Source organism: Gadus morhua, chromosome 9 (assembly GCF_902167405.1).
Source record: "Gadus morhua chromosome 9, gadMor3.0, whole genome shotgun sequence".
NCBI lineage: Eukaryota > Metazoa > Chordata > Actinopteri > Gadiformes > Gadidae > Gadus > Gadus morhua.
Window position 1 is genome coordinate 3,131,746 of NC_044056.1, and position 15,906 is coordinate 3,147,651.

The 15,906-nt window shown below is 44.0% G+C and overlaps 1 protein-coding gene across 1 annotated transcript in view; it reads left to right on the forward strand.

Annotated features, from left to right (window-relative positions):
• The window catches only part of LOC115551334 (spondin-1), a 51,788-nt gene that overhangs the window by 27,227 nt on the left and 8,655 nt on the right, over window positions 1-15,906 (forward strand). The window contains exons 7-10 of the mRNA XM_030367026.1: window positions 9,242-9,306; window positions 10,283-10,484; window positions 13,764-13,904; window positions 14,427-14,502. Coding sequence (XP_030222886.1) covers window positions 9,242-9,306; window positions 10,283-10,484; window positions 13,764-13,904; window positions 14,427-14,502 — 484 coding nt within the window. The remainder of the gene's footprint in view (window positions 1-9,241; window positions 9,307-10,282; window positions 10,485-13,763; window positions 13,905-14,426; window positions 14,503-15,906) is intronic.

Below are 15,906 nucleotides of genomic sequence, written 5' to 3' on the forward strand. Positions count from 1 at the left end.
GAGTCTCAGTAGTGTTAGTGTGGTATCAGAGAGTCTCAGTAGTGTTAGTGTGGTATCACAGAGTCTCAGTAGTGTTAGTGTGGTATCAGAGAGTCTCAGTAGTGTTAGTGTGGTATCAGAGAGTCTCAGTAGTGTTAGTGTGGTATCAGAGAGTCTCAGTAGTGTTAGTGTGGTATCTCAGAGTCTCAGTAGTGTTAGTGTGGTATCTCAGAGTCTCAGTAGTGTTAGTGTGGTATCACAGAGTCTCAGTAGTGTTAGTGTGGTATCAGAGAGTCTCAGTAGTGTTAGTGTGGTATCAGAGAGTCTCAGTAGTGTTAGTGTGGTATCTCAGAGTCTCAGTAGTGTTAGTGTGGTATCTCAGAGTCTCAGTAGTGTTAGTGTGGTATCACAGAGTCTCAGTAGTGTTAGTTTAGCATCTCACTGTCTCTAAAGTGTTAGTGTGGTATCTCAGAGTCTCAGTAGTGTTAGTGTGGTATGTCTCAGTGTCTCTACAGTGTTTAGTGTCTCAGTGTCTCTACAGTGTTTAGTGTCTCAGTGTCTCTATAGTGTTTAGTATCTCAGTGTCTCTATAGTGTTTAGTATCTCAGTGTCTCTATAGTGTTTAGTATCTCAGTGACTCTATAGTGTTAGTTTAGTATCTCAGTGTCTCTATAGTGTTAGTTTAGTATCTCAGTGTCTCTATAGTGTTAGTTTAGTATCTCAGTGTCTCTATAGTATTAGTTTAGTATCTCAGTGTCTCTATAGTGTTAGTTTAGTATCTCAGTGTCTCTATAGTGTTAGTTTAGTATCTCAGTGACTCTATAGTGTTAGTTTAGTATCTCAGTGTCTCAATAGTGTTAGTTTAGTATCTCAGCGACTCTATAGTGTTAGTTTAGTATCTCAGGAACTCTATAGTGTTAGTTTAGTATATCAGTGACTCTATAGGGTTAGTTTAGTATCTCAGTGACTCTATAGTGTTGGTTTAGTATCTCAGTGGGCCTTATTTTAACCGTGTGAAACCTAAGGGAGAAGCCCGAAACTGGAGTAGCTTTGAGGGTTGATCTCTGGTGCTGTTGCTATTAGACCAGACTATTATAGCAGCTAAATTACTCTTGCGGCCGACGCAAATCTAAAATGGGTTGGTCTGAACGCCCGTAGGTGTGTTTTGGGCGTAACTTGCAATTAACCAATGAGAGTGCCATCTCCCATCCTCTTTAAGAGCTATGAGCGCATTTGAACCTGACCAGTTGATATTTTGACAGCACGTTTGCAGTCTCTGATGAGATGCATGACCCCGTAGATTTAAAACTTCAAATGGCTGTTTATGGCCAAATAAAATGGCTTAACTCACACATAGAATAGCGTTTCTTCTACAACTTCAGAAATACTGAGTCTTCATGTACATTTTTGAAAAGATAACTTAACATACATATGATATGCGGTCCTATGGGTCTATTTAATGATATGCGGCGATACTTTAACAAACATAGTTTCTTACCAGTATTGTATACATTATCGTCATCGACTTGTGTTCATAAAATGCATTTGTCCCCCCGTTAATATACATTGCCATGGACTGTATTATGCGTTACGTGTTTAGTTTGCGTGTGTTTAAACAGATGGGTGCACAGACGCGTGCCCGCATTCATTCATTATTTTAAACACACACACAAACACCTGCATTTATTCATGCTTTTAAACACTAACTCGCGGTAAAATAATGTTTTTTCGATATCAAATACTTCCTAAAAGTTATGGGCTTGTACACGATGTCTGTGTCAAGAAAATATGTGTTTGCTCTATAGTGTTTGCAGATGCATTTATTTAAAAGTACAACTTATTACCGCTGTATCAGCTGTTCTTTCCCAAATAATTTAACCAACGTTATCATTTACCCTAAAACAAGATTTTGTTTTGGAAGGCACAGATATAGTCTACTTTGCTCAAATTTATTGTTATTATTATTATTTTAATGCATGGCATAACCAACTAGTGTCCATTCATGCAGCCCTTATGGAAAAAAATTGTTTACACATCTACATCGTCATCATAATATTTCAATTAGGCAAATCGTTTGCCTGTTTGTGCTGTCTATGGCCTACTGGTGTGTACGTTTATGTTGCAGTTCCGACCTGCCATGGTATGGCAAAACACCAACCGCGCTATCCGCTAAAATCAGCTTTGCGTCGGTGCAAACTAGCTACGATACATGCGTCGGTGTAGAAAGTAAATTGCGCTGGGTGCAAGATAGGGCCCAGTGTCTCTATAGTGTTAGTTTAGTATCTCAGTGTCTCACAAATCAGACTTTAGATTCATATCCAAAGTCTAATTTCACTCTCTCTCTCTCTCTCTCTCTCTCTCTCTCTCTCTCTCTCTCTCTCTCTCTCTCTCTCTCTCTCTCTCTCTCTCTCTCTCTCTCTCTCTCTCTCTCTCTCTCTCTCTCTCTCTCTCTCTATGTCTCTTCCCTCTCCTCCATTCTCTCTCTCTCTCTCCCTCCCTCCCCCCATCCTCTGATGCTGTGGCGTCCGAGGGCAATATATTCTCCTAGGTGGGAAGAACAAAAACATAATGTATATATTTAAGAATTGATATACAATGAAATGGTAATGCGCCAAACATAACCTAGGACAAGTCTCTTCTTCTTTTTTACAGAGGAAACAAAGTTTATTCGATTTTGATGAAAAATTGATAATAAACAGATCCTTGTGGTCATACTTTGTTGTGTATTCGAATAATATGAAGAATGAAAATGAGATGTATTTTCACAGAAGAGGCAACAGTGTTTATTCGATTTTGAGGGAAAATGGATAGTAAACAGATTGCTGTGTTCATGCTTTGTTGAATATTTGAATAATATCAAGAATGCAAGTGAACTCACAAGGTGAAAAGTCTATTTCCACCTCATAGGGTTCTTTCATCTGGGATCCAGCAGTCCTACTGCGTTATAGCAGAGCTCCTGGGGGAAGACGACAAAGAGGTGTTCTTTAATCTGGGGTCCAGCAGTCTTACTGCGTTATAGCAGAGCTCCTGGGGGGAGACGACACAGATGTGTTCTTTAATCTGGGATCCAGCAGTCATATCGTGTTATAGCAGAGCTCCTGGGGGGAGACGACACAGAGGCTGGCCGGTAAACCGGGTCTGAAAGGGAGAAGGGTTACGCCGTGTTTGTTAAGGAGATATTCTACCTCAGAAAACTCGGTTGGGGTTTCAGAAGGGGCTTCCGATAACTGTATTTCTGCACTATGTCTACACGGTGTTGATTTGAGACTCAAACAGGCTCTTTCCTACAGTTAAATACTCCTTGCCTCATTTGTATTCGCCAATAATGCACTTCCAGATATGAATTACGTGGGTTCATTATTTATTTGATAATTTATAAATTTATTATACTGTAAATCACAATACTTTTTTTCCTATGCATATGCATTTAGTCATTTGGACAGATACCTTTCTTAAGTGAGGCCAACAACACTAAAAAAGTACCTTCAACATTGAAGTATGACAGAAATAGTGCAGACTAGCTTTAGGATTCAGAAAGATGGGATTTAAACAATTATTATTATCATAAGGGGTAGTTAATTTCACAGAAGCGCAAGGAAGGTCGAAACATACCACTGAGAATGCTGTTGGTGTTGCGGGTGTCCAGGTGACTATTGGGGTTTCTGTTTTTCTTCCTTTGATCTACTCCGCTGTATCGTGTATTTCCTTTGTCGTTGTGTCCATTCCTAACCCTAACCCTAACACGCAGGTAGAACTTGAAAATAAGGGTACATTAACGAACCAGTCATTAACCTTACTAAATGCTGTATCAAGCATTAACTAACAGTTAATTAAACAGTTAGTTAATGGTCTAATTGTAATTGACCATGCATGTTTACTAATGGTTTACATGTTAAATAAAGAAAAAATTTGTTCATGTTCACTAACATTATAATTTATACATAATTTAATACAACCGCTAACTTAACAACTATGCTAATGATTTCAAATAATTTTTATTACTGCACAAACTAATGTTTATACATTCATAAATAAATAAATAGATAGTTAATGTCCCCTTATTGCTCATCGTTACCAATGCCTGTGTGCGTTGCTCGGGTTCTGCAAGCTTGCACGTGCACAGGTACCAGAGTGCTTTCCTTCTGCTCCGTTAGCAACGTGCCTGGCAGACCTATATCTCCATAGACCCAACGTGCACGCAGCCGTGAGTGATCCCTCATCTGGGGACTTATGGAGCGTGACTGGTAATTCAAACAAAGTGTATGTTGTTCACGGGGGGACTTGGGTGATGTACACGCCGTGGGGACATAGTTTCCTCCATGGAACGTGTCATATGTGGAACCAGACACAAGTGTGATTAATGATCTCACTGGCATCCTGTATTGCATTGAAACATGCACGTGCCGTGCATGGATGCCTGTCGAGCGCAGATGGACAGAAATGTGTAAAACTTTAAATCCTCTCTTTCTGTAGTTTTCCCCAGCACGGAACAATACTAAACAATTTAACACTCAGAAAAACACTGTTATTTCTGAAAGAAAATGTAATTATAAGTATTGACTTGGCTAAATCGACCAATAGTTACGTTCATAGATGTTCAACGTTGGTAATCCAATTGTAAAAACAAGAAATCCCCTGACATTATATAGGCACTGCACATAAGCCGATACAAGTTAAAATGTAAACTTTTTTGTTGTTATTTTTGATAACAAGATTTTGTGTCAAACCACACATGATTAAATTAAACCACTGGACGGATAGTTAAATTAGGTTAGGAAATTTAATATCCCATATTGCTCTCACAAATACTTAGTCGCCTCAGGATGGAGACATCGCTCGTGTTTGTTCCAAATATGTTCTTCTGATTATCGCAGAGCGCAGGTTGTTATTTGGTACAATTACAGCCTAAAGCCTGAGGGACGAGTAAATTACAATATAATTGGACAGATGATACAGGCTGTCTCTTGGCTACAAACCCATGTTGCAGCTGCTTGATAAATGACTAGCTGAGCTGTGTGTGTGTGTTTGTGTGTTCGCGCGTGTATTTCTAGTGGCCATCAAGGCTAAATATTGATGCAGGGACTAAGATGTTGCTCTAATGGCTGCTCCATGCTAATTACAAAAATCACTCAGGTTCTGGGAAAGTCAATATGGTAAAAACATTTCATACATTTTCTTTCCACATGAGCCTCGTCAAACTCTGAATAGAGACTTGAGCATTTGAGACCCACATATTATGCTTGGGGATATAGAAGCCAGAATCCTATTTAATTACCTATCTATGCATTTACTTCTATGCTTATCAATTGATCTGGAGTTGTGGTTGGTTCCTTGCCTGGGTATACCCATGCTGCCTTGCGCACGATTTCATTTTGCGCTGCAAGGGAGCCATGGATCCGATTTTTGCCTGAGATAGGGAACCAATCACAGAACGGGGAGGGACGGCAGGACGATGACGACGTCTATGCGACACACCGAAGCTTGTAGTTTACGGATCCAAAATGGCAGCAGACGCGTTACCTTTCGTTGCAGCCTTAGATAGTGTTCTAAGTAGTTTAGAACGCATGTTTATTTTGAAACTTTCGGTGCTAAACTCTTTCATTACCAAGAAGGATCTCTTTGTCCTGCTACCAACAGGCTTTGATTGGCTATGAGCTACGCACAGACTCATATGATAGACATTCGTAGCACCCAATAAACGTCTCCGGGCAATCGTAAACCACGCCTCAAATATGAGAAAATGAATGTGTGGTTCCCAGACCTCATCTCAATGTAGATTGAGAGGAGGCCTAGCGTTAGCCAGGCTAGTTGGTTCCCGCCCCTCCGCAGGATGAGGAGGAGTCTTCAGGGAGCGTCCGAGAACCATTTTGGGTTTAGGTTTGGGTTAGGGTGGACTATGAAGGAGCAGAGTCTGCACCACCTGCTGACATGCAGCCAGAGAACCCCTGTTTATTCAACAGTACATCTTTCATTTCTACGGTCTACAACACAACTATTTAACTTCAAGAACTTCCCTCTGGGCGTTTTTATTGAACATTGCATTTTGGAATCAGTTTGGGGACCAACATCCACCAGACCCTGAGAGTAGTTATAGCGACATCAGAAACAAACAGACCGACTTTAAAATATCAACTACTAGGGAGATGCTCAGGTCTAAACCGTTTGGCTTTCACAAAATGGTCAGGTTTTACTTACGTAGCCCCAACTATTACTCTTAACTCACATGTTGCCTTACGTTTTTGAGTGCATCCGCATCTCTTTTGAGTATCCAAGGGTGGCTCGACAGCTACTGCTAGCTTGTTTCTCCACGCCCCATGCTGAGCTTGGGGATACAGTGTCTGGCCGTGCAGGTGTTCAGGTCACCCCGGGCCCTGATTCCTATCGGTCTGAGTTGCAGCATAGTTTCCCAGCATTCCACCATTTCTCATGCTCCTCATGCTCCTCATGCTCCTCATGCTCCTCATGCTCCTCTTGCTCCTCATGCTCCTCATGCTCCTCATGTGATTTGCAGTAAGGGAGTGTGGACTTTATTATATATTTTTTAACAACATAACCCCCACAGAATATCCACCATTATTTTATTTATTTGAATTGGCTCTGCATAAACAATACTGATCTACTCCAATACTACAACTCCAATATAGCCTCCCTCAATGAGGAAAAATATACAAAAAAATATATATTCTGTGTGAGGTTCTTTAGAGCCCAAAATAAATAAAATATAAAGATCTCTCTCTCTCTCTCTCTCTCCTTTTTATTTATGATCTGAGTCACTCCCAGCATGAACCTAGATACCCAGTGGTTCAGCATCTAGATACCCAGTGGTTCAGCCTCTAGATACCCAGTGGTTCAGCCTCTAGATACCCAGTGGTTCAGCCTCTAGATACCCAGTGGTTCAGCCTCTAGATACCCAGTGGTTCAGCATCTAGATACCCAGTGGTTCAGCATCTAGATACCCAGTGGTTCAGCCTCTAGATACCCAGTGGTTCAGCCTCTAGATACCCAGTGGTTCAGCATCTAGATACCCAGTGGTTCAGCATCTAGATACCCAGTGGTTCAGCATCTAGATACCCAGTGTTCAGCATCTGGATACCCAGTGGTTCATCATCTAGATACCCAGTGGTTCAGCCTCTAGATACCCAGTGGTTCAGCATCTAGATACCCAGTGGTTCATCATCTAGATACCCAGTGGTTCAGCCTCTAGATACCCAGTGGTTCATCTAGATACCCAGTGGTTCAGCATCTAGATACCCAGTGGTTCAGCATCTAGATACCCAGTGGTTCAGCCTCTAGATACCCAGTGGTTCAGCATCTAGATACCCAGTGGTTCAGCATCTAGATACCCAGTGGTTCAGCATCTAGATACCCAGTGGTTCAGCATCTAGATACCCAGTGGTTCAGCATCTAGATACCCAGTGGTTCATCATCTAGATACCCAGTGGTTCATCATCTAGATACCCAGTGGTTCAGCCTCTAGATACCCAGTGGTTCAGCATCTAGATACCCAGTGGTTCAGCATCTAGATACCCAGTGGTTCAGCATCTAGATACCCAGTGTTCAGCATCTAGATACCCAGTGGTTCAGCATCTAGATACCCAGTGGTTCAGCATCTAGATACCCAGTGGTTCAGCCTCTAGATACCCAGTGGTTCAGCATCTAGATACCCAGTGGTTCAGCATCTAGATACCCAGTGGTTCAGCATCTAGATACCCAGTGTTCAGCCTCTAGATACCCAGTGGTTCAGCATCTAGATACCCAGTGGTTCAGCATCTAGATACCCAGTGGTTCAGCATCTAGATACCCAGTGGTTCAGCATCTAGATACCCAGTGGTTCAGCATCTGGATACCCAGTGGTTCAGCATCTGGATACCCAGTGGTTCAGCATCTAGATACCCAGTGGTTCAGCCTCTAGATACCCAGTGGTTCAGCATCTAGATACCCAGTGGTTCATCATCTAGATAACCAGTGGTTCAGCCTCTAGATACCCAGTGGTTCAGCCTCTAGATACCCAGTGGTTCAGCCTCTAGATACCCAGTGGTTCAGCATCTAGATACCCAGTGGTTCAGCCTCTAGATACCCAGTGGTTCAGCATCTAGATACCCAGTGGTTCAGCCTCTAGATACCCAGTGGTTCAGCATCTAGATACCCAGTGGTTCAGCCTTTAGATACCCAGTGGTTCAGCCTCTAGATACCCAGTGGTTCAGCCTCTAGATACCCAGTGGTTCAGCATCTAGATACCCAGTGGTTCAGCATCTAGATACCCAGTGGTTCAGCATCTAGATACCCAGTGGTTCAGCATCTAGATGGAAAATAATACTTTACCTGACCCAGAAATAGTTTATATCAAATGAGTCTCCACCAGACTATGCCACATTTCCTTCTTCCCACGTGTTTCTTGATCTCAGTACATAGGTGTTTCAATTTTGTCATTCTATCCAGGTATGTGCTTTATTTTACTTTGGGGTGGGGGGGTGTTGTTATTGTTGTTCCTTTGGCAGTGTGTGTGCGGGTCCTTTGACATCTTGTCTTTTCCGTCAGGTGGTTTGAGGGTGGCCATGCGTGTCTGTCTGTCTGCTTCACACACGATGTGTGTCTTTGTATCTCTGTGTGTCTGTCTATACTTCACGGGATGTGGGTGTCCTTGTGACTGTCTCTGTTTGGCAGTGTTGTGTGTTCCTGTCTGCCTCGGTTCTCCACACAGTGTGCCGAGAGAGAAGAGCCCTTGAGGTGTGGGGAGGTCCTGTGTGTGTGTGTGTGTGTGTGTGTGTGTGTGTGTGTGTGTGTGTGTGTGTGTGTGTGTGTGTGTGTGTGTGTGTGTGTGTGTGTGTGTGTGTGTGTGTGTGTGTGTGTGTGTGTGTGTGTGTGTGCGCGCGCGCGCGCGTGCAGGCATGCTTTAAAAAAAGAAAGAAAGATAGTGGTATGTTTGTTTAAGTGGCAATCCTACAGTGCAGCCCTGATTGCTTGGGTTTGGCTGGCCCTGAGTGCGGTCTGTGCAGTAGGATGTTTACAGTCATAGATTACCTCCAGCTGTCGTGTGGGCTTGAGGTATACACAGCATGTGCTGTCTTGTCTCTCTCATCCTTTTCAAAACCTCCGAGGCTCCCCTGAAGCAGGGGCTTTCAGCCCTTGTCCATTTAGCCAATTTTGACCTTTTTATGGTCAGAATGTTGTCCTGCGTCTCTCCGCGCATTGCCCCCACTCTGTGTTAACCGCTCTTTTGTTCTCTCCGTCCCCTTCTTGCTCTCTCTCGCTCTCTCTGCAGGCAGATGAAGTACTGACTGTGATTAAAACCAAGGCTCAATGGCCTGCATGGCAGCCTCTCAATCTGTAAGTATTTCCGTTCAATGTCGATGCGAAAGAGTTTGGAAGTGATGCTCTAATAAATTGGTGTTTGATTAAAGCCATGTTGTTAGCTTAATACTGAATTAAGAGCTCAGTCTAGGATCAGCTTCATGCGGTTACAGCAGAGTTGCGTTTATTTGTGTGCACCTTGCACAAAGAGCTTATAACCAATGCAGGGTTGACGCAGTTGACACAGGAGGGTTATTAACCGCACTATATATCGGGTTAATATGCACGGCCACACACACACACACACATGGCCACACGGCCACACGGCCACACGGCCAAACGGCCACACACGGCCACGGCCACACACACACACACACACACACACACACACACACACACACACACACACACACACACACCCCTGTTCACATAACACCATCAAAAGGTGTTTCATGCTATTTCAGAACTATTATTTCTGATTATAAGTTATACGTGTGCACACGTATACGTATTTGTTAAAGCCTTTTCTCGACTTCAAGTTGTGTATTCTTGGTACCCGTTAATTTCCAGACAGAGAATACAGACCACAAACTCACAAACACATTACATTCTTGGGCTTACCTACACACATCAAACATTTCGCACTGGCACGAAGCCCTCGTTAAAGTTGTTTCACTGATACGGAGAAATATTGCTCAATTACAAACGGCGAGCATATTGCTCCCAGACAATTTACCGCTATAATAAAGCCAATAGCGTTCTTGTTGAAACCCTGTGCAATCAACGCTGCTTAAATGTGGCCAATAAAGAGCATCTGTGCATCGGACGGGGAGTTCAACAGTCCGACACAAAATTAAATCTGACAACAGTAATGCACAAACACCCCGCCCACCTCTGTTCTGCCCGTGTATAGCAAACAGGTACTCTTATGGGTTTATGTCCCCGGTACTGAACTCTGGTACCACTCAGCATCATCATGTGACTCCTGGTCCCCCCCTCCCCCCCCCTCCAGGCGGGCGCCCCCTTCGGCGGAGTTCTCGGTGGACCGCGTGCGCCACCTGATGTCGTTCCTCACCATGCTGGGCCCGAGCCCCGACTGGAACGTGGGGCTGACCAAGGAGGACCTCTGCACCCCGGAGTGCGGCTGGGTCCAGAGGATGGAGGCGGAGCTGCTGCCCTGGGACGCCGGCACCGACAGTGGCGTCACCTACGAGGTGTGTGGTGTTGACTCTGGGGGGGGGGGGGGGGGGGGGGGGCTCTGGGCTCTGTGTGGGATGAGTCATGAGGGTTCATAGATTTAGAAAATGTGCACATTCTCTTAATGTGTGCGTTTGATCCTGTTGTGTGAGGTTTGATGTGATATGAGTCTATATTACTATGTGTTATTATTAATTATTATTGGAGAAGTGCATCGGCTTGCCTTTTGCAAATGTTTTTTTATTGATAACAATATTGGCAAATATACTGATCAAAACAGGACGATACAAAAAAAAAGCCTATAGTGCAATTAAACGATGAACATAACAAACATACTGCTTTGAACATAGCGGTCAGGCTACTGCTTCTTTGTTTTGAGCCAAAGAAAAAAAAAAAAAAGTTTGGTCATATTATGAGTGGTAGTTGCATCAACAGTAGTCTCGACAATTCGTTCTATATTGATGTATAACCCTTCATGGGTTAGCGGTAGGCTTTCAGTGAAACTGTGCTAAGAGGATGCAGAGTTGCTGCAGTTTGCACACAGCGTGCAATACATAACATGCTTAGTATCTTGTTATTTCTGGTACAAAGCAAAATACATAATTCTGTCTCCAGCCCTGAAGCCCTTAATGGTCCTTGAATCTTCTTTATTGATTCTCAGAGTAAAATGTACCCCAGGTATATGAATACAGAGGATAACAAATAAATGGCGAGTTGCTTTGTTTCCCAATGGTTCCCTTGTGCCGGAACATGTGCTAAGTGCACTGGCGTGAGCAGCGTGGACTGAACCACATGTGAAAGGCTCCAGCCGTCGACCACTCTCCCAGTCTGGCTTAATAAGTTGTATAAACAGCATGTCATGAGCTACGTGCCGTTTGCAATGCCTCCATTAGAGAAGAGTCCAGTCGCCCTGTGTGTGGGACTTTCCAGTGCAGAGAGTAAGCCCCATCCCTATTGAAACTCAATTCTAATTGTCACCTCGTAACAGCAAGTTTTCATTCTTATTTGTGCTTTTCTGGTGCCTCCTGAGCGAGCAATTTATTACATATTTTAACGGAATCAGCGCCTCATGAATAAATGATTAGAGTAGAGCTTCATGAGAGAGAGCGCAGTAAATGTTCTTACAATCCCAAAAAAACAACATAAACAAAGCTTGCTTTGGTTCAGTTTATGACCCGCTGTCTCGCAGCACATTTCCTTGGTGCTGCTTTAATTAATGCGCTCGTGTGCTATTAAGTGTGTATTCAAGAATGGACTGCTCTCACACCGTGCGCAGCAAAGTAACTTATTACGTACCCACCGCACACCACCAACAATTGCGGGCCTGCTTTCAATCTATAGTACGCACATAGGAGTACAAACAATACACCGCTCAGAGGTTGAATAAGCATACAATTCTACTGGTAAGCTTTGTAAAAGCCATCATGTTTCTGTTCCTTTTCCTTCTTTTTGGAGGGATTTCTGACTGATCATTAAGTTCGAGTTTATATCTATGCGTAGAAAAAAGATTTGCACAGAGAAACATTATGAAATCGTTTTCATTATATTATTGTTGCATAATTCATACCCTATTTCGTGTTGTCTAGAGGTGTATTATTTAGAGGGGTAACCTATCTGAAGCCACATTATTGATTTATTGATTTCCTATTGATTTGTGGGGTGCGGTAGTCCCACCAGGGGGGAAAGGGGGATGCGGTCTCTACAAAGAGAATACTTTATTGTTCCGGCACGACAAACCAGTGTGGCTGTCCTACTTCTGTAATGAGTGACGGTTTTACACTCTGGTTTACGGTCGCGTTCAGCCACACCGAAGGAAGTCTTCCGAAACCCCGGCTGAGAATGTAGAACAGGGAGAGTCAATCGGCTGATTGGTTAAAGTACAAAGAGAATGGGTAATGTCGGATACTTTTCAGACTTTGTAGTCTTTAGTGGATGTTTTTTTTTTTTTTTTATCCAGTTGCAGTCTAAAGGAGACGAGCCTTCCCATTCTGTGGACGTCTTAACAAAGCAGTGTTAGATAAATGATCAATGATACATTGTCTTATCAATCTGACAGCCGACCTTATGCCAGACGGTTGATGGATAGAAAGTCTATAATCTGTGTCACATAGCATCTGTCACGTAAACCCAGTCACTCTTCTAACTGATGACCGCATCGGGGGTCATCTGAACCAATGGGTTTATGGTATAATTATATCATAGACAATAGACTTGAGAACCATAATATGTATATATATATGTATATCTGAAAGGTAAAAAGTTGTATTTTTAGCCTTAAAAATAAACAAAGTGGGTCCAACCCCCTCATCTTCTAGCCTTCACAGCAGTAACCGTATGGATTATTGTTTTTATTATTCAACTAAAGTCAGATACTTTATAATAAGAACGGGTAGAAAACGGTTGTGCAATATAATGGCCAAATGGATTCACCTCTGTATGTCTATTTGTGCGGTTGGCACGGTTCGCATTTCCTGATTTCCTTATTCTCAGCAGGCACGTTCAAGGCTACTACATGGTGTGTGTGTGTGTCTCTCAGTAATTGCGTCCTACCGGTGCGTTTTAAATGTGGGTCTTCGCAGCAAGTGAAGGAAAGTGCCACAATAACATGCACGAGAAGTCTTCTCCTAGCCGATATATCGGAGCAGTTTGACTCCTGTGAGTTCCTTCGAGGCGGCGGGGCTGAGCTCCGTGGGCCTTCTCTCTTAATTGTGTCGGAGGGCTGTGTTTAGCGCTATACATAATGCCTACCTACTGCTTGGTCTCTGCACTAATGAGCCCCCCTCCTCCATGCGGCACACTGCCCTCTCTGAAAAGAGCCCTTTCCACTTAATGATGGAGGAAAACACTGCAGTTGTCCAAGTTCAACACAAAACATGAGTACACATCCCACACACATCCCACACACACCCACACACACACACACACACACTGATTGCAATAACATCGATGAGCCAGGGCTTCCACCATTGAGTCCTCATGATTGCAAACACTGATTCCCGAAAATAAATACGACCAAAATCATCCGCCCAATTAGTACATGCTCACGCGCACTCTCTTTACCGGTTTCTTTTTTCCGTTCAACCTTTCAACTTCAGCGGGAGTGTTGATTACCACTTGTTGCTATTTGCATTCCTGATCAGATGGGGAGTGGAAATGTTCTTAAAGTACTTCAGGCGTTAAGATGAGTTCGAGAGAGGCATCATGACCGATCGTTACAGGGCCTCGGCTTATATCCTCATGCTAAGCCGTGCCAATCTGTCCGTCTGTCTGTTTGTTTGTTTGTTTGTTTGTATCAGTCTCCCAACAAGCCCACGGTCCCCCAGGACAGGATCCGACCCCTGAGCCGACTGGACCACCCCCAGAGCCCCTTCTACGACCCCCTGGGGGGAGCCATGCCATCGCTAGCCAGGGTGGTGGTGGAACGGATCGCTAGGAAGGTACGCGCCTGTGTGTGTGTGTGTGTGTGTGTGTGTGTGTGGTGTGTGTGTGTGTGTGTGTGTGTGTGTGTGCCAGTGAATATTTCGATAAATTATTGCTTTAAATTAATAATTTGTTGATATTCACCTTATTATAATAATAATAACAAAACTTTATTTGTGTAGCACCTTTCATACACAGAATGCAGCTCAAAGTGATTAGCATTTTAAAAGATCAGAAACATTTAACACAATACTAAAGGAAAAATTAAAAGGAAAAATAAAGAAAAAATTATGAATTACCCAACCCGTCCTCCGTTGCTAAACGCTCTCATATAGAGGTATGTTTTTAGATATTTTTTAAAGATATCCAGTGAGCTCGCCTGCTTGATGTACAGATGTATTCCATAGCTTTGGTGGTTAATGGATAAAGGCAGCTTCTCCACTTTGCTTGAAGGATTATCATCATATGATGTGCATCCATGTAAACAATTTGAGCTTGTGTGTGTGTGTACGTGTGTCTGTGTGTGTGTGTGTTCCCAGGGAGAGCAGTGTAATACCGTGCCAGACTTGGTGGATGACATCGTAGCCGACATTGGACAGCAGGAGCAGGAAAAAGGTGTGACACACGGACGTGCGCGCGCGCGCGCACACACACACACACACACACACACACACACACACACACACACACACACACACACACACACACACACACACACACACACACACACACACACACACACACACACACACACACACACACACACACACACACACACACACACACGAAAACAAGATGTATGACAGTTTGATCGCACCTACTAATTGTGAAACATTCCTGCTGGACTGATGTGTGTGTGTGTGTGTGTACGTATGATTGTGGGCATGGTGTAGCCGTTCATCAACGTTTTGTCAGTGTTCGCAAAACTTTCCACCGTCTCTGGTAATTCGTCTTAATCTCTGGGGCACTGGGCAGATCACTGTTGACACCCAACACAACTATGTGCACCACCGTGTCCTGCCAGTTACCCTGCGGTCGTCGTCGGTAACGGGACGGATACACACGGGGAGAGAGGGGAGCCCAAATGCTTGAGTCCATTCTGAATCGTATGCTGACTCATTTAGTTACTTGGGGTGCATTCACACTAGGCCATCTGGCCATGGCCGTGGCCGTTTTCACACCTGACCGTGCTCAAATCTGCCAGTCTGGCCAGGCCAGGCCAACTTGGCCACTAGGGAGAGGTGTGCTGCTACGGTCCGGGCCGCTACGGTACAGATGCTAATGAGCCGACACGCGCACACGCACGGCTACGCAACCTGAGCTGGATGACGTATAGTCCATGCGACGACCACGGACATAATAAAGGCGACGAGCCTTCTTTCCCATTAAACGGTAAACATGGCTTCGAGCGATGTTTACGCTTGTTTGCGTACTCGAAAAAATCAGCAGTGAGAGTGGTCGCTATCTGAGAACGGCTCCAAATAAGCAACAGACTCAGCGAAGCGTGAACTGTGTTCTCTGTGTTGTTGTCCATTGTTGTTTAAACTCTGACTGGCGGCAGACTTTATTATGGTCCATGCAGCGGACGATTGGTGATGACGTGTTACTTACGACGTGATGACGTATGTACAAGAGCCTACCGTGGCCAGGCTACAGTTGCGACGGCCAACGGCCACGGCCAGATAGCCTAGTGTGAGTGCACCCTTATTCTTGCTTGCTAGGACCTAACAACGCTGATCCGGGATGTATTATCTTGGTCTGGGGATCTGGGAAGTATTATCTTGGTCTGGGAAAAAAAAACTGAATTGCAAAGATAGCTCTTTGTTTCCTCATCTCCTGTGTCACCACTTTCTCATCTGGCTTCTCTCTCTCGCTGTCTCTCTCAATGTCTCTTTCGCTGTCTCTCTCTCTCGCTGTCTCTCTCAATGTCTCTCACGCTGTCTCTCTCTCTCGCTGTCCCTCTCAATGTCTCTCACGCTGTCTCTCTCTCTGTCTCTCTCTCTGTCTCTCTCTGTCTCT